Source organism: Mizuhopecten yessoensis, unplaced genomic scaffold (genome assembly GCF_002113885.1).
Source record: "Mizuhopecten yessoensis strain PY_sf001 unplaced genomic scaffold, ASM211388v2 scaffold10837, whole genome shotgun sequence".
NCBI classification, from domain to species: domain Eukaryota; kingdom Metazoa; phylum Mollusca; class Bivalvia; order Pectinida; family Pectinidae; genus Mizuhopecten; species Mizuhopecten yessoensis.
Genome location: NW_018408746.1, coordinates 246,702 through 271,971, shown reverse-complemented (window position 1 = coordinate 271,971; position 25,270 = coordinate 246,702). Strand labels below are relative to the sequence as shown.

General features: G+C 34.4%; 1 protein-coding gene across 11 annotated transcripts in view; it reads left to right on the top strand.

Annotated features, from left to right (window-relative positions):
• LOC110462846 (sodium-dependent multivitamin transporter-like) overlaps nt 1–15,035 on the top strand; it is a 28,078-nt gene extending 13,043 nt beyond the window's left edge. For all 11 annotated transcript variants that reach the window (XM_021517065.1, XM_021517064.1, XM_021517057.1 and 8 more), the window contains 15 exons: nt 245–313; nt 1,189–1,240; nt 1,436–1,503; nt 1,991–2,071; nt 2,847–2,920; nt 4,387–4,524; nt 7,143–7,278; nt 7,722–7,810; nt 10,349–10,461; nt 11,298–11,368; nt 11,642–11,728; nt 12,993–13,240; nt 13,398–13,498; nt 14,224–14,342; nt 14,821–15,035. In XM_021517065.1, coding sequence (XP_021372740.1) covers nt 245–313; nt 1,189–1,240; nt 1,436–1,503; nt 1,991–2,071; nt 2,847–2,920; nt 4,387–4,524; nt 7,143–7,278; nt 7,722–7,810; nt 10,349–10,461; nt 11,298–11,368; nt 11,642–11,728; nt 12,993–13,240; nt 13,398–13,498; nt 14,224–14,342; nt 14,821–14,892 — 1,518 coding nt within the window. In that variant the 3' untranslated portion in view covers nt 14,893–15,035. The remainder of the gene's footprint in view (nt 1–244; nt 314–1,188; nt 1,241–1,435; nt 1,504–1,990; nt 2,072–2,846; nt 2,921–4,386; nt 4,525–7,142; nt 7,279–7,721; nt 7,811–10,348; nt 10,462–11,297; nt 11,369–11,641; nt 11,729–12,992; nt 13,241–13,397; nt 13,499–14,223; nt 14,343–14,820) is intronic.
• The last annotated feature ends 10,235 nt before the right edge of the window (nt 15,036–25,270 follow it).

Sequence of the window (25,270 nt, the reverse complement as noted above, 5' to 3'; positions counted from 1 at the left end):
TAGAACATATGTTAGCTTATAACAATTTTATCTGGGGACTTCTATTTAATTTCAAATATGATAATGATTTATTTACTTATCAGACTTGTCAATCAGCCAATATGTACTAGTGTCCAAACTGGAAAGCCCGAATCTATGTTAGAAAATGAATTGTGCTCTATATACCGTCTGATAGGTTCATTTTAGCACTTATAACATATTCTTTGTCATTTACAACATATATATAATGATTTTGTCGTTGCAGTATTTCGAGCTTAGGTATAATTCCCATGGACTGAGATTGTTTTCTACCATAATTCGTTTACTGGCATATGTAAGTTTTATTTCATGTCTTTTTTCACATAAATTGTTACTCTGTCGATATTTTATGGTTTCTTAAAATTGTTTATAAGTCTTGTTGTCGATTTAATTATGATGTGGAAAAAGTTAAGTTAACACTAAGACGAAAATGCAAAGGAAATAAGCAGTTATTGTTGTATCCCTAGTCTATTCTACAGAGACTATGCAGCAATACAATACGGTATTTATGAAAACGGATGAAGAATTTATAAGATTAAATTAAATGGCGGATGGGGGAGGGGGTTGGGGGGTGTTCTTATGAAAACATTGTATGAAACAAAAGATCAAAAACAGTGTGTCCTCGTCTTCAATCCTGTATAACATTATAATACCGAAGTTATAAATAAGAAAAATAACAAACACAACTAAAAACTGATTCAATTATTTTTTCCTTTTCCTTACCCACGTGCACCTTGTTTCCCTCATGAGACCTGCTTCCTAAAACATGTTTCCATCCTCGTTTCTTTCCATCAGAAGATACTTATCATAGGTTTCCCTCATTATATATATTTCCATCCTCTACTGTTTCCTTCATCACCTGTGCTCTCATTACAAATGTCCCTCACTACAACTTACTTTTCTGCAATACATGTGAACACGCCACACGTTTCCATAATCACTTATTTCTTCATCACGAGTTTCCCGCACTCTATATTGTCATATCACATGTGATTTTACATATCATATTTTCGATGTCCAATGTTTCATATTTTCTTCATTACTTATATTACGTCTTAAATTGAGCCGTGTTTCCTGCAAAATTAAAAAATGAATTATTCATATTAACATTAAAGCAAATATGACAATATTTATACATTTATATATGTTTTTCTGTTCAATTTCAAACAGACAAACTATCTTGGTAATGTCGTGTTCATACCGGCTGTTACTTTGGAAGTAGGTAAGGATAGTATCAAATATTATTTGCATATAGATGTGTAAAAGTCATCATATCGATTTGTGCATATGTATACATATACAATTGTAACTAATACATCAGGTTACCTTGAATAATGTAATTAATGCATTATTGACATATATTTCCTCCTCAGATGATTATATGTGATACCTTATGTTATAAATATTCATCTTTAAGTGGCTGGAATTCCCGTATGGATCTCAATAGTCACATTGATGGGTGTAGTGGTAGTCTATACAATTATCGTAAGTGTTTTACTTGTATTACACTGACTTCATTTGGGGCTGGGGGGTTTTTTTTTTTGGGGGGGGGGGGGTTGAGAGAAACATGTGATTATATTATTATTACAATGCATTGCCTGTTCCCTGTTGTCGTGCCCTTATGTGTTCTAATATTCTCTAGTGTGATAAATACAACCAATAGAGAACTGCTAGCATTTCTAATATATCTGTGATTTATTCTCAGATTCTGAGAAGCAACGTTTGTATATGCTCTCAGCACGTTTTACAATATGCCATTCCTGCATTACGTTTTGAGTTTAAATGTAGAATTAATATTAAAACATATCCTGTTGAATACCATATGTCGCAACCTTTGTACTCTCCCTTTGCTGTTTGGAAAACATAAGAATGACAAAATAAAATGGTCGTGAAATATTAGTGTTATTAAACGGAAAATAGTTAGATATATTATATTATGTTATGATTATCGAAAACTTCCTATGCACTACAGGGTGGTTTCAAAGCCGTTGTCTGGACTGATGTGTTTCAAGCCTTTTTCATGTTTGGTGGCATGTTCGCAGTTCTAATTAAGGTAATAAATATGGTGATGTCATACCTTTCTGTGACTCCCAACCTTTGCAATATTGTCCGATAGAACCGGTTGCTATTTAAGAATTATATCAAGTTTTTACTCAAAACCCTTCTTCAGTTGTGAATGTTGCCTAGTTTAAATCTTTAGTATGTTAAAATCTTCAATGTGATTACCATGATGGACAAAATATCAAATCAGACAAAGTATTTCAAAAATACCCCTTCTGATGTTTATCAGTATTTTCCCATAAAACTGTTAAAAACTCACGTATCTATGTAAAGGAAATTAATTAAAGAAACAATGGAGGGAATTACCCAATATAAAACTGGACTACGAACCGCTATTGTGTTACAGCCAATTACGGTACAGAGATTCCTCTGATCACTGACCTGTCATGCATCGCAGATCCTTTTGGCCGACATGTACTAAAAATATACCGCTATGATTTATGAGTCACACATGCACACGGATAGCTGTCCATATTGTTACCAATAAACAAGACTGTGAAGGCACTTAAAACAAACATCATTTTAGAATACCTCTACTAGTCTATCAATAGTTTGGATAATTTTCTATACAGATTATTGTTTGTTTTCATGCTGCTGTTTTATATTTATTATGTTTGTAACATTAAGATAACAAGACGTTCATCAGCAAATAAAAGATGTTCTCGAAGTACCACGACACAACTGTGATATAACATGTGACGTATACATCGTCAACAACTGATATATATATTGAAACTGTTGTAGATGTTGAAATTTCTTTATATAAGGGTACAATGGAAGCGGGTGGAATAGCTAAAACGTGTGCCATAATATCAGAGAAAGGACGGATCAACCTGCTAAAGTAAGTAAAAACGTATTCGTTTTTCATAGAGAAAGTATTACCAGAGAGACACAGTGCTCTTAATAAGATACCTATTAATTTGGTGATATTCCAATCATTGTGTCTATAGTGACTACATATATGAAACTATGAAGCTGTTACTTCATTTTTTAAAAGGAAAATCATCATTTCGATGTATCAAATAATCTGGAAACGTAACATCTGCTACGAGGAAACTACGACTTTTAGTCTGTGGTCAGCACTAGCTTGATGTGCAGCCCAGCTGAGCTATTTATTACTGTTTTTACCATTGAGTATAAAATGCTAAGAACACCGATTCTTAGGGACAAATATATAATAAATAAAAACATTATTAGAATGTATGCTGATATATATTTTATGGACATGGCAACTGGAATACTGCAATATGTTTACTTGTAAGTACTATTCTGTCGCGCTCGATAAATATACATGCTATTCACGGGACAGCAATTAAGTATGATGTTTATCTATAAATGTTATAGCATTTCTTTTTATTATAAGATACAATTTATTCCTATATTAAAATGTTACACCATGCGATCTATCAAAGCACAATTCAGTATAATAGAAGGAATGTGTTTATCGGAAAACTTCGTGCATTGTAAGCTTTAACCTGTATGCTATAGTCGAGTATTCTTATGGAAAGAGTAGAACTGCCGTACCTTTCTTCATGTTATCGTATAAGACGACTAATGTGGGGAATGTTTCTGTCATGTCCTGTTTTAGGAGACTTTGAAAGAGTCAAATCCAGATGTTGCTTTTCAACACTTTTCTTTCTTTGTTATTCGTCCTACTTACTCTTTCATTTTGTCGTTGTTGCGGAAAAGCTGAACATCTTTGAAAGGACTCATCTTCTATCCAAGTGAACATTGAAATAGTTTGATCTCATGTGAAAATGGAAACCTCGGGTATCAGATCAGCTCATAGATCTGAAGGATAACTGTATTGAAGTTTTGTTGTAAAGTCATTAAATATATTTTAGCATTCATTATGAATTCATTAAAATTTTAAATATTTAATTATTTTTCTATTTTTCTATTTTGTTTTTTCTATGTATCATATCTATTTATTTTATTTTAATTGTCCTTATTTTAGCGAATTTTGGTGAATCTAAAGCTATGCATCTCAAATGTGCTCCTATTCCATTTTTTTTTTTTTTATGAAACGAATTTAATACATATCAGATTATAATGCATATTATGAGAATTTCGCTTCGTAAATACTTTCGAAATTGTTCTTGGTCGTACTGGAACTTTTGAAACTAGAACAGTGATTGATCTGGATATTTGTTTCAACAGATATTTGATACAGATGAAACTGCAAAAGAAGTATTTTCTGTTTTGTAGCATACATAAATCATAAAATTAATACTCCGTCACAACTATCCAGTCGCAAATAACTACGTCAACAATTTAAAATTTGAATAGTTTTGTTTTGTTTCTTAGCTTTGATCCGGATCCAACTTTACGTCAGTCGTTCTGGAGTTTAGCTGTTGGGGGCATAGCAACTGGATTTGAAATACAGTTTAGCCAGATGGCCTTTCAAAGGATTAAGGCAACACCAACGTTGTCAACGACCAAAAGGTGATAGAACAGCTTACATATGAATGTGATATACAGAGCTTTGATCATCATCGAACATCAATTTCATATAGAGTTTTTAACTAAATATTTTAAACACGAAGTTTGTGTGACAATTAAACTGAATATCTTATAAGATAGTTAAATGATATCTCAAACCAGTCATATTTTGAATAAACATAAATAGTTTGGGAAATCGAATATTAACGGCGTAACCTTAAATTTAACACTCGTGAATTCGTTCCTGTAACAATACCATTGAATTTGACCATATGAAATAACAAGTTTTGCAATATTTTGAAATCTGAATGAACAACTTTTGTATTGACTTCACAATTGAAGTCCTGTGAGCTTGATCCGTCTCCCACAGACGTATAAAAGCAATGGCTTGCAGCATTGCCTCCTTTGATTGCGTAAATCATGGACAAATCATTGGCTGAGTCAAAGGTTCCATTATGTATAAAGAAGGCGTACGTAAGACCACCGCTAAAGAAGCCTGGAATGGACAAAAAGGAGTTGAAGAACTGCCGCTCGATATCAAATCACCTTTTCTGTCTAGGATCTTGGATAAGATTGTGTCCCGGCGTTTAGCGATTCATCCCCATGCCACCATGTCTCCATGACAAACTGCAATCGGCCTACCGCATGGAAAACTCTACTGATACGGCCCTCCTACGTGTACATAATGACAAAGCTGCTGCATTGAATTACAAACACAGAGCGTTCGTGTCATGCTAGACCTGTCAGCGGCATTCGACGTCATCGACAATGGCTTTACACACGTCTAGAGTACGATTATGGAGTGACTGGTGACGCACTATGCTGGATACGGTCATATTTGAGTGAACGCCGACAGTGTGTTATCAGTGAGTCTATCACTTACACGACAAAACACTAGATTTTTGGGTTCCTCAAGGGTCGGTATTATGACTACGAAACTATTGCCCGATCGGAGAGATTTGTCGTCGCCATAGCCTTCGCTATCATTGTTATGCTGTTGACACACAAATTTGCATGGTCATCAAACCCCAGGACAGTCGGGATAACATATTAGAAAGACTGGAATCTTGTCTGACAGACATCAGACCTGGATGAACGGTAAAAGACTAAAGCTTAATCAGGAAAAGACGGAACTAGTCGCCTTTTTAGACTTTTGAAACTGTTCCAGCTGTTTAAAACATGATGGGTATACTTTGATAGTTCACTAAACGTGGAGAAACAAGTGAACGCCATGGCCAAATCTGTTACAACAACATCAGGAACATTGTCTCTATCCGGCAGTTTATAATTGCAGATGCATGCAAGATTTTGGTGCATTCACTTGTAACCTCCCGGTTGGACTATGGCAATGCCCTGCTCTGTGTTATATCTGACAGAGAATCCAAAACACGGCAACAAAATTTGGTTTACACATACAAGGCACTGAATAGAACAGCTCTCCAGCTTGTCACCTTGTATTAGCCGTCTGTATTTTTGGTTCTTTGCGCAGACGTCATGTAAATACCATCATATATATATATATATTCATTTTACCTCTACTGAGTTTTCCCTATATAGCAAATTTGTGGTCACCCTTGGTTATAAAAGCATTTCCCTCGGCGGCTTTGCCGTCTCTTGAGATAGTGTTTCACCTCGGGGGACCATACATTTGCTATTTCCCTCATACCCACTATATAACTGTATAATATAACTCTCGCTAGTACTTTCGCCCATCTTAGGGCCTTTCATGCGATTTTAATTTATTTGTGTCGTCAAAGATAGAGTTCACATACTTAGGGCGTCAAAAATAATAACGTCATAAACACATAATGCGGGCGTCTCGAAATGGCGGCGTTTTAAAATGATTGCAATGATTATACTTGTGTTAAATGCGCCAATGAAATATAGGGGAAAAGTAAAGGAGCACAGGAGAAATAGTCAAATTAATACTTCGTTCAAGATTAAACGTTAACAACATCTGATAGTAATAAAAATCAATTTCAAAGCACAGTAGCTGGTTCATCTGAACATATTAAACATATGGAATTTATAAAATTTAAACTTATTAGACATGATCGAAATGTCCCAGATATCCCTAGAGATTTCTCAGTGAGATCCTTTTGGCGACCGTAAAACTTCCCGACACTCACCTACAACCTGTGTTAATCTCTCCAAACAATGTGTAATGTGTGTGTCCGTCAGTATTCGACATCTACCACGGAAATCATGCTATTCGGAGCAAGCTCTTTAATACGGAATCAACTGCGAAAATAATCACATCGCGTTTGCTAGCAAAAGAATATTCGTTATCGTATATTATAAATGTATTGCCCTTGTTGTTAGGAAACACTTTGGTTTGTTTCCTCCGGTATCAACCATGTTCCACAAGGCCAAGGCCCAAATAAAACATGTTTAATCGAGGATAAGAGATAGTAAAGATGATAAGGCAGAGACGCGCCAGTGTTGTCATTGGAACTCGGTTGTGGTGTTTCTTGCCCGATGTTTTTAGAGTGGCTCCGAATAGGGAATAGGGAAATAGGAAATAGGGAGCGCATGATGGTGACATGATGTTTTATTACCCCGTCAGATAATTAATATATCAATATCAGAAACGCTGTTCTTAAGATGATGATATGTTTTAGGATGTTCATCCTGGCGTCGATATTGTCCTTGTTCATTTCTGGGCTGGCGGTTATGGAAGGCGCAGTTATGTTTGCCTATTATCATGCAAAGGGTTGCGATCCTCTTGAAGCCAATCAAGTCACGAATCAAAATCAGGTAGGATCACATTGGACATTCGCGAAAAGTTCTACATGGTATTGAATTAGGATTTGACTGGGATGTTAAAAGCAGGAAAATTAAGTTAATCAGAAAGCAATTTAAAATAATGAGACGTCAGTGAAATAACACGACGACGACGACGACGATGACGATGATGATGATGATGATGATAATGATGATGATGATGATGATGATGATGATGATGATGATGATGATGATGATGATGATGATGATGACGATGAGTATCTAACACTCCTAAAAGAGAACAATGTGTTATTATTTGGGTCTTAAGGTGGATAACTAGTAATACGTATTGAACAATAAATGTTACTCAACATACATCACGGTACTTTTTATAGAAAACGTGATTATATTATTATTACAATGCATTGCAGTTGTATTATGTGATCCACCAAACTACGTGTGTTTGTGTTTTTCAGTTAATGGCGAAAATGGTAAGGGACATATTCCAGGATATCCCTTGTCTCCCCGGCTTGTTTTTAGCATCACTGTTTAGCGCTTCTCTGAGGTAATGTTGTTTTGTTTACAATAAATAGCAAAATTCGCTCCGTGCTGATAGTGTTGAATGTTGATAAAATGGAAACTGACAAAATCATTAGAGCCGACAGTGCAAGTAAAAACCATTCAATTAAGAAATTAAAAAAATATGTTATTTTTTTCATCTGGTTTTGAGATCTTCCCAGTGAGTATCTCTTCACACTCGGAACTCCTCGGGTGACTCGTTCCTCGAGCGTATCGGAGTCAATCGAGGATTGCCGAATTATCTCTTCAGGCTATCGTTTCTAAGGAAGCGTCGATATTTTATTGTGTTCTTGCTTGGTAACTCATTCTACTACTGACCGTCTTGCGATTCAATGCACCGCGCACCCTGATCGGCAACCGATATCAAAAATCAAATGCACTAACCCGAAGACTTTGAAACATTGCATTAGTAGAATATTGGCGGCGCCACGGTATAACATCTGCGGCGCCTCGGTAACACTAAGGTGACAGAAAAGTGGTATTTGGTAGCACATAGGCTCTTACATCGTTAGGACAAAGGTAGAACAACGGCATCACAACGGAAACGCCGGTACTACAGCGGTATTGCTACGGTCAATTGTGATTGTTCAAGTGCTTTCTCGCCGGAGTTCTGCCAATTTTCTCGCCGTTGTTAATTTTTTGCTCCGGTTTAGTCCCGGCGAGGTATATCGGTAGTGTGTGATAGGCCCTTTAGATACGAAAGCCGGAAGAAATGGTCACTGGGGAAGATCTCAAAACCAGAAAAAAGGGAATAAAATAAAAATCTGAATTGAAATCTTTTTTACTTACAGCTTTAAAGTAACTGTATGTAAGGAGGCCGTAGCAATTAAGATAAATTCAGATTTATGAAATCTTTCTTATCTGATGAAAAGACAAAGGTGATCGACTTACATTTGTGTATAATATATAATAATATATATTTTATTTAAAATATTTAATAGAAACTTCTTATAAAATATGGAAGGGTTTAGTTATTACACGTAAGAAATGTGTCCACAAATCAGACAGGAAAATATACATGCATTAAAATTTCTTTTTACATGAAGCAATTAGAAACTTAAAATTAAAATCTAGAATTATTTTTCTACTTATTTTTAGAATGGCCATGAGTATTTATTTTTTTTACTGCGGAATTCGCCGAAGGTCTAACAGTCAATTATGTGTTTTGACACTTTGAACATAAATTATTTCTGTCAGAATTACTTCCCATTGATCACTGTATGAAAGATAATTATATGATGGCGAATATTATTGTTCAACGGGCACCAAGATTTAAATAACCATATATTTCATCAATTGTGCAAAATTTCTAAAATTGTTACATTTAAGGTACTGTAGGAATTTCTTCACCTCCTATTCTTAAACTACGTAAGGCAGAGGATTCCTCAAATAACAAATCGTAGAAAATCTGTTTCCATTCATAATAATTCAGAAGATATGTACATAAATACACTTCAAACTAAAAGTGTTGGTCATCTTTTTTATCATTATTACTAACACGACACATATAGTCCTTTGAAAATTGTAATTGGACTTTGTATACATTTTCGCTGCAACCCACTATATGAACATTAGCAGCAGAAATGCAAGATTTAACCTTTATATTTCAATCAACGTGTTTTTACAATAATTGGAACTTGTGAAAACCATTCTGATTATTTGTGTAAAATAAATATAGTCCGTCATTAAAGGACCATCGTACAACATGATGGTGAAAGTTGATAGTTCAATGCAGCAAAATTATGTAGAAACAAAACACAAAAATATATATTAAATGTCATATTTAATCAAAATTGTGTAATGATGAATTCATTAGATTTCAAATTTTCTGATGGTTTCATCGAGAAAGAATGATGTCTAGACGCGGTGCGCAGGCTCAGCTGCGAGTGTAGGATAGCCATCTTTTTACAAGCTCGGAGTGGAGAGCCGCTAAATTAAAAGGTTCTACATCTTCTGGAATGTGAAGCTGCTGTAATAAAATGTCGAATAAAACAGGAAACCAGACGTGGCTTGAAAGGACGAAATAATTTGATATGACATTTGGCTGCTCGACTGTATTTCATATACGACGGGACCACATGGATCTACCACAGTGGTTCATTACAAATGTCTGAAATACACATATGCTTTACTGATATAGGTCACAGCACACATAAACATACATTTATATGTATGTGCGATGTGACCCATATCAGTACTGCATATGTGTATTTCAGACATTTGTAACGAAACCCTGTGGAACTATGCTTACGTTGTTTTCGATTATTACCGGGGGTTGATACAGAAACAAGGCAGAATGGGTAGCTGGGGGAAGAATTTCTAGGGCAGTACATGACTTGTCACTACCGCTAGTAACCGTGAGCTGATACTATTTTGCTCATTAGTCGTTTTTGGTTGTTTGAACAATTTCTTTTGTAGCTTCAATAAACATGTGAAATTTCAAAAGCGGCGTTTAATCCCTATATAAATGTTCCCGACGTTTTTATAATAAAGCCCTTTCTGGTAAACAATGTTCCTTTTTTAGTACAATGTCATCGCTATTGAGTGTTTTGTCCACCATTTTCTGGGAGGATATTGTCAAACGACACACCAAGTCGATGTCGGAAAAACGAGCAGTAATGATTACACAATCGTCAAGTAAGTGTTTCCTTGTTAGTGAGATAGCAATGTCAATACTAAAGGACATCAAACGGAATCAAAGCCGATATTAAACACTTTAAATTCTTTATGAATTTATCAAATACGATTGGTATTGCTCTACATTTCGGTAGGATTTGTGTGAAGACAACGTGACTACAGGATGTTCACCATTTCGACTTTATCATATATTATTTAATATCAAGAAAATGAAGCACCTTGGATATTTCTCTAACATTATACACTTCTGCTAACAACGAGTCACCCTCTGTCCTTCATTTCACTTAGTCACATTGATAGAGGATTTGTCAATGCAATTTTTTGGGGTTTCCCTAGAAATAGAAAAAAAGCTTAAATTCTTCATTTTTAATACCCTTAAACAAAGCAGAATAGACTGCAAGTTATGTAAATACTGATTATTACAATTTGTTTACAGATAAAGATGCCTATATTGCGAGTGCGCCAATACTTTAATGCGCTAATCTGTTAAAATTCGTTAGTATGCTTTAATTGTGTCCGCTAAAATGAATACTCTTACAGTATATGATTTTAATTTTAATTTTTGATTGGGGAAAAACACACATTTGTATCATCGCTTAGCAAGTACACATATATATGATTTTAATGAAACTACTTTTAATATCCTTTGGGTTTATGGTTTAATGTTCGTAATATCCGTAAACAAATCCCCTTTTTCTGTAAGGTATGTATCTAATAATAGCTTCCACTTGTTTGTGTTCGTTAATCAAACTGCCATTCAGGAGTTCTTTGATGTAAATGATTTTTAAGATGTCCTATAATGAAACATTCCAATATATATTTTACCTTATTTTTAGTATTCCTGTTCGGAGGACTGGCTGTAATTTTTGCTTTCTGTATATCTGGAGTTGAAGGACCTGTTTCACGGGTAGGAACTATCTCTTATGTAACGCAATCAAAAGATCTTTTTTATATCTGTCTCTTTCACTGTCAGAAAACCGATGACGTCAAAAATCGCATACAGCATTGAACAGAAACGGGAATGTTGTACAGCTCTTTAATTTAGCCGAGTCATACTTAAACAGGTTTGATTCAGATGTAAGTAAGCAGAGATTTAGTTTCACACAGTATGTATGTCAATGAAATAAAAACGTGATGTAGTTTTGACTTAACCTGTATGTCAGCATTGTTTCCTTTGCAGATACTCGATATAACAGGGAGCTTTCTGTCCGGCACACTTATCGGATTGTTTATACTTGGTTGGTTCGTACCGAGGTCGAATGCATTGGTGGGTGTCAAATAAATTTGCCATTACCTAAGAAAAAAATATTAGAACTAACATGTGCGTGTGTGATGCAATTTTACCACAAATATATATAATTGTGTGGGAATAATTCAATCTTATTGAAATTAAATCTAGCATCCCATGTATTGATATGTCGCATCATAAAAGGAAACTGAATCGATGTGAAGATTCAATTTAATCAGATTTGGTAATGCTGACAATATGATTTATGATGACGTCACTGTTCACGTATTACTTAAGAACACTTCAATACATCCGTAAATCAATACCCACGTATAACATACACGAAATGCACTAGGTATATTGTGGTATGGTAATAAGTGCCTACCATTGTTATCAAAGTGCGTTAACGCTGTATCCAATCAACTGCAAGATTTACATTATAAAAAACTGACCTGATATATCCTGTGATATGATCATAATAGTTGAACAATATAGGACCCTATGAAGATTGGGGGGTTTCTCCCAGGTTCTCTCATTTGGGTCACACCAGAGAGCAACATTGTCCCTATTGTAACACCTGTTTTAAACACTTTCGTTCCGGTGGTAGCTCTTGATGCAGTTCCAGTTATCATGTGGTTAAAATAAATAGACCGGGTGTAGTTTCATGCTATCTTGTCCCAGTTATAATATTCAAGTAAGATGGCACTTCAAAAGAGTTGCTTTATCAACTGCAGAAACCGTCTACATATGACCTTAGCTTTTGTGAATTGCAAACACACACACTTACATGAAACGTTAAACGGGAGTCGAATACATCCTCTTTGTCTGTTATCATCGATACATTGTTGACATGTACCGTTACAACACAATCGTAGTTCCTCTTTCAAGGTAACGGTGGCAGACTCTGCTGGTGGATTCCTTTGTCCCTGGGGTTTGCTGAAACCTTGCCGGCCGCTGTTGTCTCTGTTTAGTAGCTGCAGAGTTCACAGTGAACACACTTTACTCGTTAGGAATTTGAAATTAACTACTTCACTGATTTTTATGACATTCATATAATGGAAGGGTTTATTCAACACCCCTTCTGTTTCAACAGTAATTTAGACTCATTTGGATTTAACTTGTATTGCCCCTAGAATCACCAATACTAAAAGTAAGTCCTAGAGGGACAAACCAGCTGTATGGTGTAGTGTAATTAATTAACAACTTACCGTATCTATAACAAAATTTAAAAAATGCTAAATCACATGAGTGCTTGTTGTGTTTATCTTTGTATATTTATAATATGAACTATGTATATTTACAGGGCGCGTTAGTCGGTGGTATGGTATCCTGTCTCTTTGTTGGTTGGATTTCGTTCGGAAAGTTGCTTTCCTCTGGTACGCGAGCCAGCGTCAAGTTAGAGCCTGCTTCAACAGAATTTTGTCCAGTGCAAAATATTTCCTCATTGACTAATAATACAACTTCATACCATCACGTGTCAACAACTACCATATGGAAATCTACGGATTTGACTCTGGAGTCAAACCAAACATCTAATTATCCGTATGGTCCGTAAGTATATTAAATAGATAGGAATACAGAATTTACCTGTCAAATATCAAATAAAATATCATTTTTATAAATTTATTTATTTATTTATGCAATTACTTACAACAGTAAAATTAACAAGGCCGAAATAACGGTATTCAATATTTTTACTTGTTTACAGACAGGGTCTAGACGTACTGTACTCCCTGTCATATAAATGGTTATTGCCGATCGCTATTATACTTGTTGTGTCAGTTGGAACTGTCTTCAGTCATCTACAAGGTAAAATATAGCAACTAACCTTAAACAAACTGCAGTTTATTGTCTCTTGAATTATAAAGTATATGTTTAAACGTTTATCATAAACAGCCATAGTTAATCATTTAATAGTAATGGCCTCAAGTTATGGAGTTGAAGACATTTCATCTCCTGTTTTCTGATCGCTTTACTTTAAGCTCAATTCGATTGAAGCTAGGTTTTGACATTTGTCTCCCATTGATTTTGTTAGTTTATAGACATTTTATTGACAACATATTGACAAAGGGATTAGTAGGTTTTTCCAATTTATCAATTGACTTCTCCCGTAATACAGACAAATATAATAATACACGAGCTTTAGCGAGGTCTTTCTGTAACTTTTGAAAGTTAGAGAGAGAGAGAGAGAGAGAGAGAGAGAGAGAGAGAGAGGGAGGGAGGGTTGGATGGATAAGAGAAGAACCAGGAGACAGGACTAGGGTTGGAGGTTGGATAGAGAGGGGTGTGGTTTGGAGTTAGTCCCGATTTTCCCAATCTTCCCAGGAAATACTGTGCAGCCTTGGCTAGTTTAATATTACCATGTGGTGAGATGTTGGGGTCACCTTTACAAAGAATATCTACGTTTATGTCGCCTTCGTACCATTCTAATTCGGTAATGAGTGTTCTTCGTAAGTTAAAATACAAAGGACAAATAAGGAAAAAATGATAACAATCTTCACAGGGATGCCAATACACATTGTTTTGGTTAATAGCTCAGACACACGTTGATCCGTCGTTGACCGTACCAGTGTGTGACTATCTGGCTCGCTGTATCCCTGCACCGATCAGAAAGTTATTCCGGTGTGGAGTAAAGATTTCTGGATCAGTCAACGTACGTATATATATTTCTGAATTATAAAACCATAGAAAGATACAATAGCTGTAAAAATAATTGATTGTTTCCTATTAAAACCCTACAAATTATCATTTAGCTTTTGTTTATTCTAAGTTGTTTCTTTAAAAGATTGACACATATAACTAATGTCTAATGGGTGTAAAACTTGGATGGAAACAAAAAACATCAAATGATTATATTTGTATATGTAACTAGTGTTCGATTATTCTAGCTTGTATAACATTTCTTTCATTTAGATTTTTTTCATTTATTTTCTAACAGATGTAGCTGTTAAAAATAAACAAAACAATTCTATTGGTAAAGTAAATGTTGAATCTTTCATCATTTCTTATATAACTTTATCTTTTTAAATGAGGAATATTGAATATGACTAGTTTGAAAAAATAAATATGTCTTATTTTAATTATTATTGTGCCAGTTATAGAAATGATCATGCTTCTTATATTTCTTCAAGGATATTGCTGGAGAAGAAATGGCTGAAGCTTCGATGGTATCTACACAAGAGGATTTAAATATAAAGTTATAATATAAAAATGATAAACAGAAGCATACAGAAATAAGCGTAGCCTGACCGAATACCGCATACTTCTTTTTCATTATGATATATTTACATTCTTGATATTTGTTCTGTACATGAATCTACCAACTGAAAACAACTGCCATTAGACTATGAATACACTATGAATGCAACGATTCTCGTGCAACCAGTCAGCTGATTTCACACACAATGACCACTTCATGTTACTACGCATAGTATCGTTTTTGAAAAGAGTTATCTCCCCTTCTCCGAGATAATGTAGTCGAGAGAAATAATAATAAACATTACAAAAATCATAAATGGTGCACCATTGTACTTTTATTATTATTCTTTCCAATTTAAAATTTATAAAAAAAATACTTACAACATTGTCAAATTAAATACTGACTTCCGACTCGCAATCGGTTCCTCGTGGTCACAAACTTTTTACCACCCAAACGTCCACTGGGCAATCCATTCCACGTGACATCAACTTGCACATTAAACCCAGAGAACTTTGTAATGACACAGGGCACTTCATCCACCAACTTATCATCATTTACATTTGCATGTTTTTGGGTAAACAGCTTCAAATGAGCAACAAATTTCAATAGCCCTAATGGAATTACTCATGGGCTTTAATATAAAGGCAAATGCGTATTGATTGATTAGTGTAAATATTGAAAAGAAATAGAAAATGTGAAAAGAATAGATACTTGTTGAATATTTGTTTATTATGTCTTAAATTGTTGTTATCCTTTATATTTACTGAATATGATAAATTTAGGATCTTACATGAGTTACCATTTCATATGAGATTTATGAAATTCGTGAGAGCTTCATAAATTTCATATAAAATGAAAACGAGTTTAAGATCCTTTTTATTACATAATCAAGATTTGTGGCATTTATTCATGAAAAAAGACAATTTTCATGCAACCTTGAAATGTGAAAAGCAGCCATTTTGACTACAGCGCGTAAGTTTGTGATGTCATGTACTTATCCTAGACGTGACGTCACAAATGAAACAATCACAAGGTTGATAGGTCATATGACATGGGTATATTCACTGGACACAACATTACATTATGTGATAGATAGAGGATATTTGATGGTGTCGTCAGTAATAACAAACATATTTCACGAGTGTGGCTAATATTTTTATATTTTACACGAGAGCGCAGCACGAGTGAAAAATAACAAAATATTAGCCACACGAGTGAAATATATTTGTTATTACTGAACACACCATTAAATTTCCTATTTATCACATTTTTAAGGCATAAAACATGAACATTGTAATGCATTTAAAAAGGGCGGGATTTAGTAGCGTAATAATTAGCGCCATATCCTAATGACGTCACGCTTGACAACAAGGCTGCGCGCCATTTTGAATGGGATACTCAACGCAATTCCGACTTTTTCTGCTGTTTTCTGGTATTATTGCTCAAAAAAGGTTATCAATTAATATTTATGTAAATACTTAAGTGTGTGTACCAAACATTTACCATAACAACCACTTATTCTACCGTCGCTTCATTTGAATCTGAACAAAAAAATCGTTGCCTTTGAATGCAGCGAATAGAAGATACCGTTATGATTGGTCAATATCAAAAAGTGATAAAGTGAAAATAACACTTTTGATATTTGTCACAATGAAAGATATCAGTTTTATCAAGTTGATAGAATCCGATATTTCACTGCCAAAAATGTAATAAATATGTTTATTGTTTACAATTTAATAACGACCAATGTCATTCTGCACTTTCCAGCGTTTAAAATCCCTACCGAGGCATGTAGTCTGGATATATACGTCAGCCACAGGTAATTGGCCACAAAGCTCGTCTAATGACGGTCGTTATAACAAAAACGGTGTTAATATCCTCCCTAATCTACGCTTAAGCACTGAATTGTTGTGCAATTTGCCTACAAATGATTGAGAAATTGTGTATTAAAAGGTATTAAATATAGTCTCTAATCATAGTGTATACGTCAATATTAACCCCCGCAATATAGGCTTGTGGAATGTGTTGATCAGGCAACAGACGACAAACAACCCGTTCGTTTTATTCCAAACAATTGATATCGTTGATTGAAAAAAGTTTAGTTGAATCTGCGTGGAAAATTATTCCACTCCCTCTCTCTTTCGAGGCTGTCTAAACTCTACAAAGTGTATACTATTAATTAAGACTTTGTTCAGAAACCATCATTTGTGCCTTCCCATTCCTCATGACTAGAGTTGGCTGAATTTTTCTTCTTTTGTGAAACGAAAAGTAATGCTGTGCAATTGAAATCAAAAGAAAATATTTGGATATAAAATTAAAAATAACACTTGCTTAGCTTACGCCTGATAGAACTGATACGCCATTAGCTGTATTTTACTAGTCTTAATTTAAAACAGACTAATTATAGGTTTTCATGAGATGCAGATTGGCGAAGATTTATAAAGTTTGTCCCGATTCCTACTTACATAATGTTGTTTTTTTTCTTTCTGTCAGTGTTCATAGCGTATTTTTGTTTTGCTGGTCAGCGGTCCCTGCTGCTGTCTTTTCGTATCATTGTTAAATTACGAGTTTATCCTGCGGATGATACAAGGTAGACTAAGTTACAGTGAAACCATGAAAGATACTAAAATCCAACAAGATATAACCGGGGCATGCTGGTGAGATTTAACTTTACCAGGCACTATTAATGTAGGAAAGGCACTTATGTTATAACTGAGGAAATCGTCACGAAAATATTAAAATTTAATTCCAAAATAAAATCTTTCCTTAATAAGATAATGTATAAGAATTAAATATCGTGCACCCATCCCACAAATCGGGTGACAGCGGATTGCGCACTCGCCTTTCACCAAGACGGCTGGGATTTGAACCCGCGATCTGACGTGAAAAGGTATGATGTCACCAGCCCGACCAAGTGAGTTTTCGCCGGGTACTCCAGTTTCCCCTCTCATTCAGACCCCCCAGCGCTAACATTCGGGGCAACAAATGTGATAAATATAAGTTGATATGACATATTGTGTTTTCAAATAGTTGTAACATGCATAAGGTGTCCGTCCCTCCACAAAATCCTCTCCGTCCACATTAAGACACCCCGCGTCCTCACATCCGGGTCAACAAGAGTGATTGATATTAGTTGAAATAACTTGTTTCATAACTGTTGTAAGAAAAGTTTATATTAAAACTACTAGGCCAACTTCAACGACAGTATTCAGATATTGTTATAATAAATTGATACCCCCTGATGTGTTGCATCCTGGTATTTTTTTTAATTCTGATATGGTCCTTTCTATGGAGTTACGGCTCTTTGTTGAAAAACATGCGTCCGCCTCCTGAACTGTTGGGCCGTTCGAACGAACCTTACAGATATGATATCTACTTTCCGAGGTTGTGTATCTAGCTGGTATTTTTCATTCCTACCTCCTATTTTGAAGGATTTATGGCCCCTTGTTGAAAAAATCCTTGTCTGGACAACCTTTCCTCAACTAATAGGCCAATTTCAGCGACACTTTACAGCAATCATATAACTACCCCATGTAATTATGTAGTTTCGTTCTTCCTATTTTTATTATTTCATCTCCATTTAGACACTTGTTTGGATGAATGGCACATTTCCCCCCCTGTTTCCGATTCCTCGCCCACATCACATTATATTAAGACTCTTTTAAACGGATGACATATATTCCCTTTATGCGAATTGTGGGTGCGGGGTATCTTAGTATCTGGATAACAGTTCCAGTTAGTCCATTCACTCATTTCAAATGCACGTATTTTAGTCGACTGTTTTTTGTACAAAAAGTGACAGTATTATAATATAATCCCCTAACAAAGGTGTGAAATATTTGCGTAGGACATTGGACTTTTACCAACCACCCGAGACAAATCGGCTTTCTGATTAAAGCGTGTGTGTTATTGGTCTCGGCCATGCTTCGGACCACTGACTGTAAAGTTAAATCGTTATTGTATAAGAATTTGTTCAGACGAGCGGTGCACGTTGATACATGTACGTAACAGTACGTATGCAAAGCCAGTTAAGGATAACTACCAACCAGCACAGTATACCTGTACCTTTTTGTTATATATATATATGCTCCTTTTTTATTATACCTGTGGTTGTGTTAGAGTTAAGGCTACATGATACCTTGCACATGATATATATATGCTACATTTTAGTTGCTGGAGTTAAAGATGTGTTATACCTCAACTTTATAACAGCGAATCTGATTGGATTTAAATGATCAAATATATTGGAAATGAAACGTGCGTTTCCTCTCACGCTCGACTTTCTCTCTTTAGAAAAATAAGAAAGAAGCATTACATTTATCATAAGACTAAAGTTGATGACAACAATGACGCAATAGTCTTATCACCTTTACTGTTGTGGTATTTTTCTCTTTCGGTAAAAACAAATTCTTGCCCTTGTTGCAGGGAAACACGATCCTTTGTTTCCCTTCAAATATTTATGTTTAACTCTAGCTTTGCACTCGTGAAACTCGTGCATCTCGGGGAAACAACGAACTATGTTTTCCGACAACAAGGGCAACACGTGTGTATAACTTCTTTAATTATTTTATCAGAATAAGCAACGGTTAACAATGTCTGTACAAGTGTTTATTTTTCAAGTTTGTCATCCTTTAATGTATCAAAGTATCATTATTAAAAAGGTATGTCACAGGTTTCTTTGTGTGGAACGTATCACTTTTGGAAGAGAACTGCGTGTCTTAGTGAACAGTTAAGACACGATAGCAAGTCGGTCGGTCATAATATAACGAATTATTATCGTTCATGCTCAAAATCATAGTTTTTAATTGGATAGTCTGCTTAAGTCTGAATTTGAAAATTTGGTGCGATGAATTGTTAAAATTAAACGACTTTCGTGTTCGGAATACACGTAGATACACGTCGAATAAACTTAAACAAATGTATTTGATAATTCTACGAGCCGATCATATCAGAACCAAATCTGAGAACAAAAGATAGATATAACATTATCACGTACCAGTTCAATTAATTAAGTTGTTACTGGAATAATAGTGAGTTTTAATAACACAATTACTATTTAAATACGGAAGTAAATGGGTATTGAAATTGACGCAATATACGTTAGCGTGTATTAACGTTTCTAATAAGGTAATCAATCGTAGCACGACAACAAGTTCACTGAAAACCATTTAATGTAAAAATGGAAACTTACTTCATGTTTTATTGTACCAATATTAAGTCAATCGTCACTCTGCTTAATACATTCCTACTCACCCCACATAACATTTATTTACTAATGGCCATACTTAACAAACTCCTACTGACCCCACATAGCATATATTTATGGCCATACTTAATACTCCTACTGATCCCACATAACAGTTCAGTTATGCTTAAAACCTGACCTGTTTAAAAAACATTAGATGATATCTATCTTTAATACCATTCTTAACAAAAAAATCAGAAAAAGGAAAAATGTACACACTACAGCGACAACCAACAAGGAAAAATATCAGAAGACAAAGCCAATACGTAGTAAGATCAAAGGTAATCCGCGACATCTATGAAACGAGTGAAAGACATCGTTAGAACCGGAGACTGGGCTTGATGCCAGTATGTGTCTGCAGATGTAGTTTTAAGAATTTAAATATCCTGCCAAACTTGATCAAGTGGTGCTAAGATTAGTCAGCTTGCCACATTTTAATGCGGTATTTGTATCCGGTAAAATATCCTAAACATTGAAATCATAGATATATCTATTGTATCAGTATTCAGAATAGTTTTAAAACAACACAATGGTATGTAACAAGACATAAATGAAGAAATAAATGAATTAATATAATCTTCCAATATCAAAATAGAATAATCGCTGATAATGGCATGACCTTTTGGTGATATACAATCTTTTTAATGTACATCAACATTGGGAAAGTTTAGTTTGTCTGTGTCAAATTGAATATTGTGCTCACATGATTGAGACTACATACAACTGAAGGGATGCGTTAAACTAGAAATGATTGTTCATGTTCATTTTAGAAATGAAACAGATTAACTGTCTTACATGTCTCTTACCTGCTGTTGACATATTATCCATTCAGAAGATAAACACTTAAGCATTGTTACAATGTACATGGAATTAGATACTTAACCCATTGATAAAGGATTTAAATGTTGACGCTACAAATGTTTCTTATTCCATATGAAAACTTTTATCGTGGACTAAGACAGTTATGGAAGTAATTTATCAGAAGATATTTTTTTAATAGGCCAAAAATATGACACGGGTATATTCACTGGACAACACAGTACATTATGTAATAAAATATGATTAAATACGCTGAAAATATCCTTGAAATTTTCAATTCCGATGATAGCATGTCGCACAATTTAATTTACATATTTGTAATCAGTATACTTTGAATGTAATTAATAAAAATGAATAATAAAGATAGCTTTTAACAACACAAAATGTTACCTACTACTATTGCAATGAGATTTACAAGTTGAAGATATACGTTTCTAGATCATTCTTTGAAAAGTCATATTTTCAAATTTCTGCTCTCACGAAAGGTCACCGATCTTGATAATTACAGCTAATTTAGATATATATACACTTCAATGTCAACAAGTCAACTGTTTGAAATGGACACGAAATGCCATACAACTATAATTAATATGAATTAGAGGTTTGCGACACAACACAGACTCACCCCAGTGGAGGTTAGATTACGAGATATATTCACTCTTAGTACAAAACGTTCAATTAGAGCTGATCTTGAGTTATTGTTATCGGTTATTTAAATGGTTTGCTTGTATTGAAATCTATGAATAAGATGTTTAAAGGGAAAACTATTTTTGAAAAGAACAATTATCCGTTCGTTTCCTCGTCATTGAGCTGCAGGGAGGATATTGCCCTTAAAGAAATAAACAGGGATGTTGTTTATTTTGAATTAACCTATAAGTATATAACTTAAATGTCCAATTAGAAATCAAAGCAAGAAAACTGTTCGTGTCAGTTAATACAAAGGAATGTACATGTTGGATAGTAACATATCTAGACATGAATATGCGGAGAAAATACATTTTTGATGATGTTTATAAACAGTTCGTGTTTATTTTTTTACCGTGAAGGCAATGATCCTACATGATCAAAACGATGAATAAGATGCATCTGTATGACATCGCCATTTAACTCTGAAGAGATTATCGCCAGAAAGACCGAACAAAACATCTAAAATTGAGTAAGGAAAACAAAAATAACCTTAGCTGCACTTTTGGTCTTTCGATTCATTTATTACTCATCAATAGTACTAAGTATCAAAAGAATGGAAATCCATGCCCCAAGTGTTCCAACACATGTATAGAAATGCAACAAAAAAGGAAAGGGTTATTACATTTAATATTTTGATACTGTTTCTAAAAAAAATATCAATGTTATTCACAACTTTTAAACCATTGGGTGCTTCCATTAATACATTAGTAGTCATGCATTATGTTAGTGTGATTAAACTCTTAGTCACTGATTTCGAAGGAATATTTACTTGTTTTTATTTTACCTTTTAGCTCGGGTATTCCGTCCTTGCGTATTGCAGAGTTATTTTTTTCTCTTGTGAGCAGGTATAGATTGTTACGTCATTGGCTTGTGAGAGTAACGTCATCAATTTTTGTGAAAACGACGTAATTTTCTCACACAAACCAATGACGTAACAATTAATACCTGCTCACAAAAGAAGATAACTCTGCAATATGCAAAGATGTAATAACCATCCACAATCTGCTTAACCCATGTCAATCAAATACGGGTTTCTGTTGTTTCTGATTGCTACACTTAACTAGAGTGTATTAGTCAATATTATTGTCTCATTATACATATGCAAGACCATACTGTCCGCGCACTCGTGAATATATTCGTCGCGCAATCAATGAGTGCTTTCTGATTCATTAGAAAAACACAAGTGTGTGGTTTTGCTTTTATCACATACTTTCCGTATTTGGTAGAGATCGATACAAAGGTTTTATAAACTTTGATATTTTTCGCAAATACCGGGAACTTTTCAGTTCGCCATGACAAGGGGATTCCCATAAAAAGTAGTTCCGGCTAGTAGGTAAATACAACATTCCGTATTGCACATGTGAAATACAAAACGTTGTATGCCATGGTCTGAAAATTGCTTGTATTACTATAGCAGGACTCAACAGGTGTGTGATAAACAGGAAATACAACATGATTTTTTTGCATATGTCCATCTCATCAGCAACCATACATGGACGCCAATGTGTTGCAGATCAAAATGTGTAACATATATGCAAACAGTGAAGTAGGTGGTAAAAGATTAAGGGAGATATAGGGCTAAATAAATGAGTACCTGAAAAACTCATTGAAGTGAAATTGCAGACAATGCGTCTACGTTTAGTTTTATATCAATCATTTCGTAATGTATGGTACTGTAACTGATTAATATTGATAAACTTGTTAATAAATTTCGAGTATTCAGCTAGCAGGTTTTGCATAGTGGACATCATCGGACTTAAACCTAACCGATACCTGTTTGAGGGTTAACAACAGGTCAAGTATTTATTTTGTAATATTATTATGCCCTGTGACATCATACAGCTTATCAAAACACCCGTATACTTCTTATTTGATATCACATTACAATCGTTGTTATACGAGCGTGTATATCGTGTAGAAAAGTCAAGTGGGGTCGATATACAAAATAATGTAACTTAAGCAGTTAATGATTTGCGAGAGATTATTTTTTGTTTAAAATCGTCTGCCAGAGTACGTGGGTTACTTCTTGGGAACTCCAGTGTCCTACAATATTAAATCATAAGTGAACTTTCAATGAGAGTGAATAAAATATGTTGATAACTTATTCCATAATTTTTGAAAAATTAATTTATCAAGTAAAATTGATAAAATAAATTCTAATATGTGCCAATTTGCCAACATATCAGACCAAAAATTGAAATTCGACGTAGAAAGGAAAGACAATATGAAATCGGGTCTATTGATCTGAGCGACCACCAAATATTAAATAATATTTTCTCTAAAAGTCTGCAATTTTCTCATCCACACAATGCAATTTACTGTACATAAACACTTTATAAAGAGACCATTTCTGTTAGGAAAGTAATGTTGATTTGACTATAACAAGTAATGAACAGATATTAAGTGCCAAAAAGAAAAGAAAAATCATTGATTACTATCAATCACTGTTAATCGAGTGCCCAATAAGGGTTAGAGCTACACTTTTTATGGAACAGGGTCACGAAAGATTTAAGAACTGTTAAATGGTTAATTTCATAAAACTACGTAGAGTTTCGTTGAAAAAAATTCACTTGTTACCTTTAATACAAACAAAAATTATATTCAATATAAGCAGATAACTGAACATTATTCGGTGGATTTGGTTATTCATTAATCATTCTTATATCAAAGCTATTAAGATTAATTGTATCGTAAATACAAATATTTGGCATACAAATTGAGCTTAACATACACCAGTTAAATGTATGTGATTGAAAGGTTTACATTTGTGTAAAGAAAGATCATTTCAAGGGGATATCATTAACCATTGCTATATCGCTTAGATGATTGAAATATTTTATCAAATTCAACTTACATATCTGCTCGCTTTGTATTATACAAACGATGGAGAAATGTGAAACATGTCTGACCGCATTTAATCATTACCCCTATATTACGTTTATATTTTGAGAACAGTATAAGTTGTCGCTTAAAAAACTAAATATATTTTAAAATATCAAAAACTGGTCCCCTTGGCAGCATTCTGCTTGGTGACAGCTAATGGTCGCTGTAGTAACCTTCGTCCATTTATCGTTCTTGATATCAAAGATATCACCAGGATGGTGATTTCAAAAATCATCAAATCGCTCCTTGATTCGGTATTCTGTTTGATTTTTACAATGCTAATGTTGATTAAACAATAATATGAGCGAATAATAACGAATATCATACTATAAGTAATTGCTGTCTATGTTACGTATAGGTGAAATAAGCTAGCAGATATACAGTGAAAGGATGTAGGTAAGATAAAACAAAAAGTAACGGATATTCAAGGAAGAATGGAATGACAAGGAGGAAGCAAACCAAGGCACGAGAGTGATGGACGATAGTACAAGCAGAATGTTAAGGAAAGTGTATTGTGTCAGCTTCTGCCGTCAGTGTCGGAAAAGATTGTACAACTTGTGCCCAATCCTGTTACTTTAAAGGCAATAAAATATGTTTAAATCAAATCAAGCAAAAGTATGATATAGAAAATATAAAATACATACTCAAAATTAGTAAGCATCTGTCTCAAACAATAAGCAGTATAACATCACAAAAACAGGTTTTAAAATCGAAATCATTGAGTTAGAAAGAAACCATAAACTAAAGA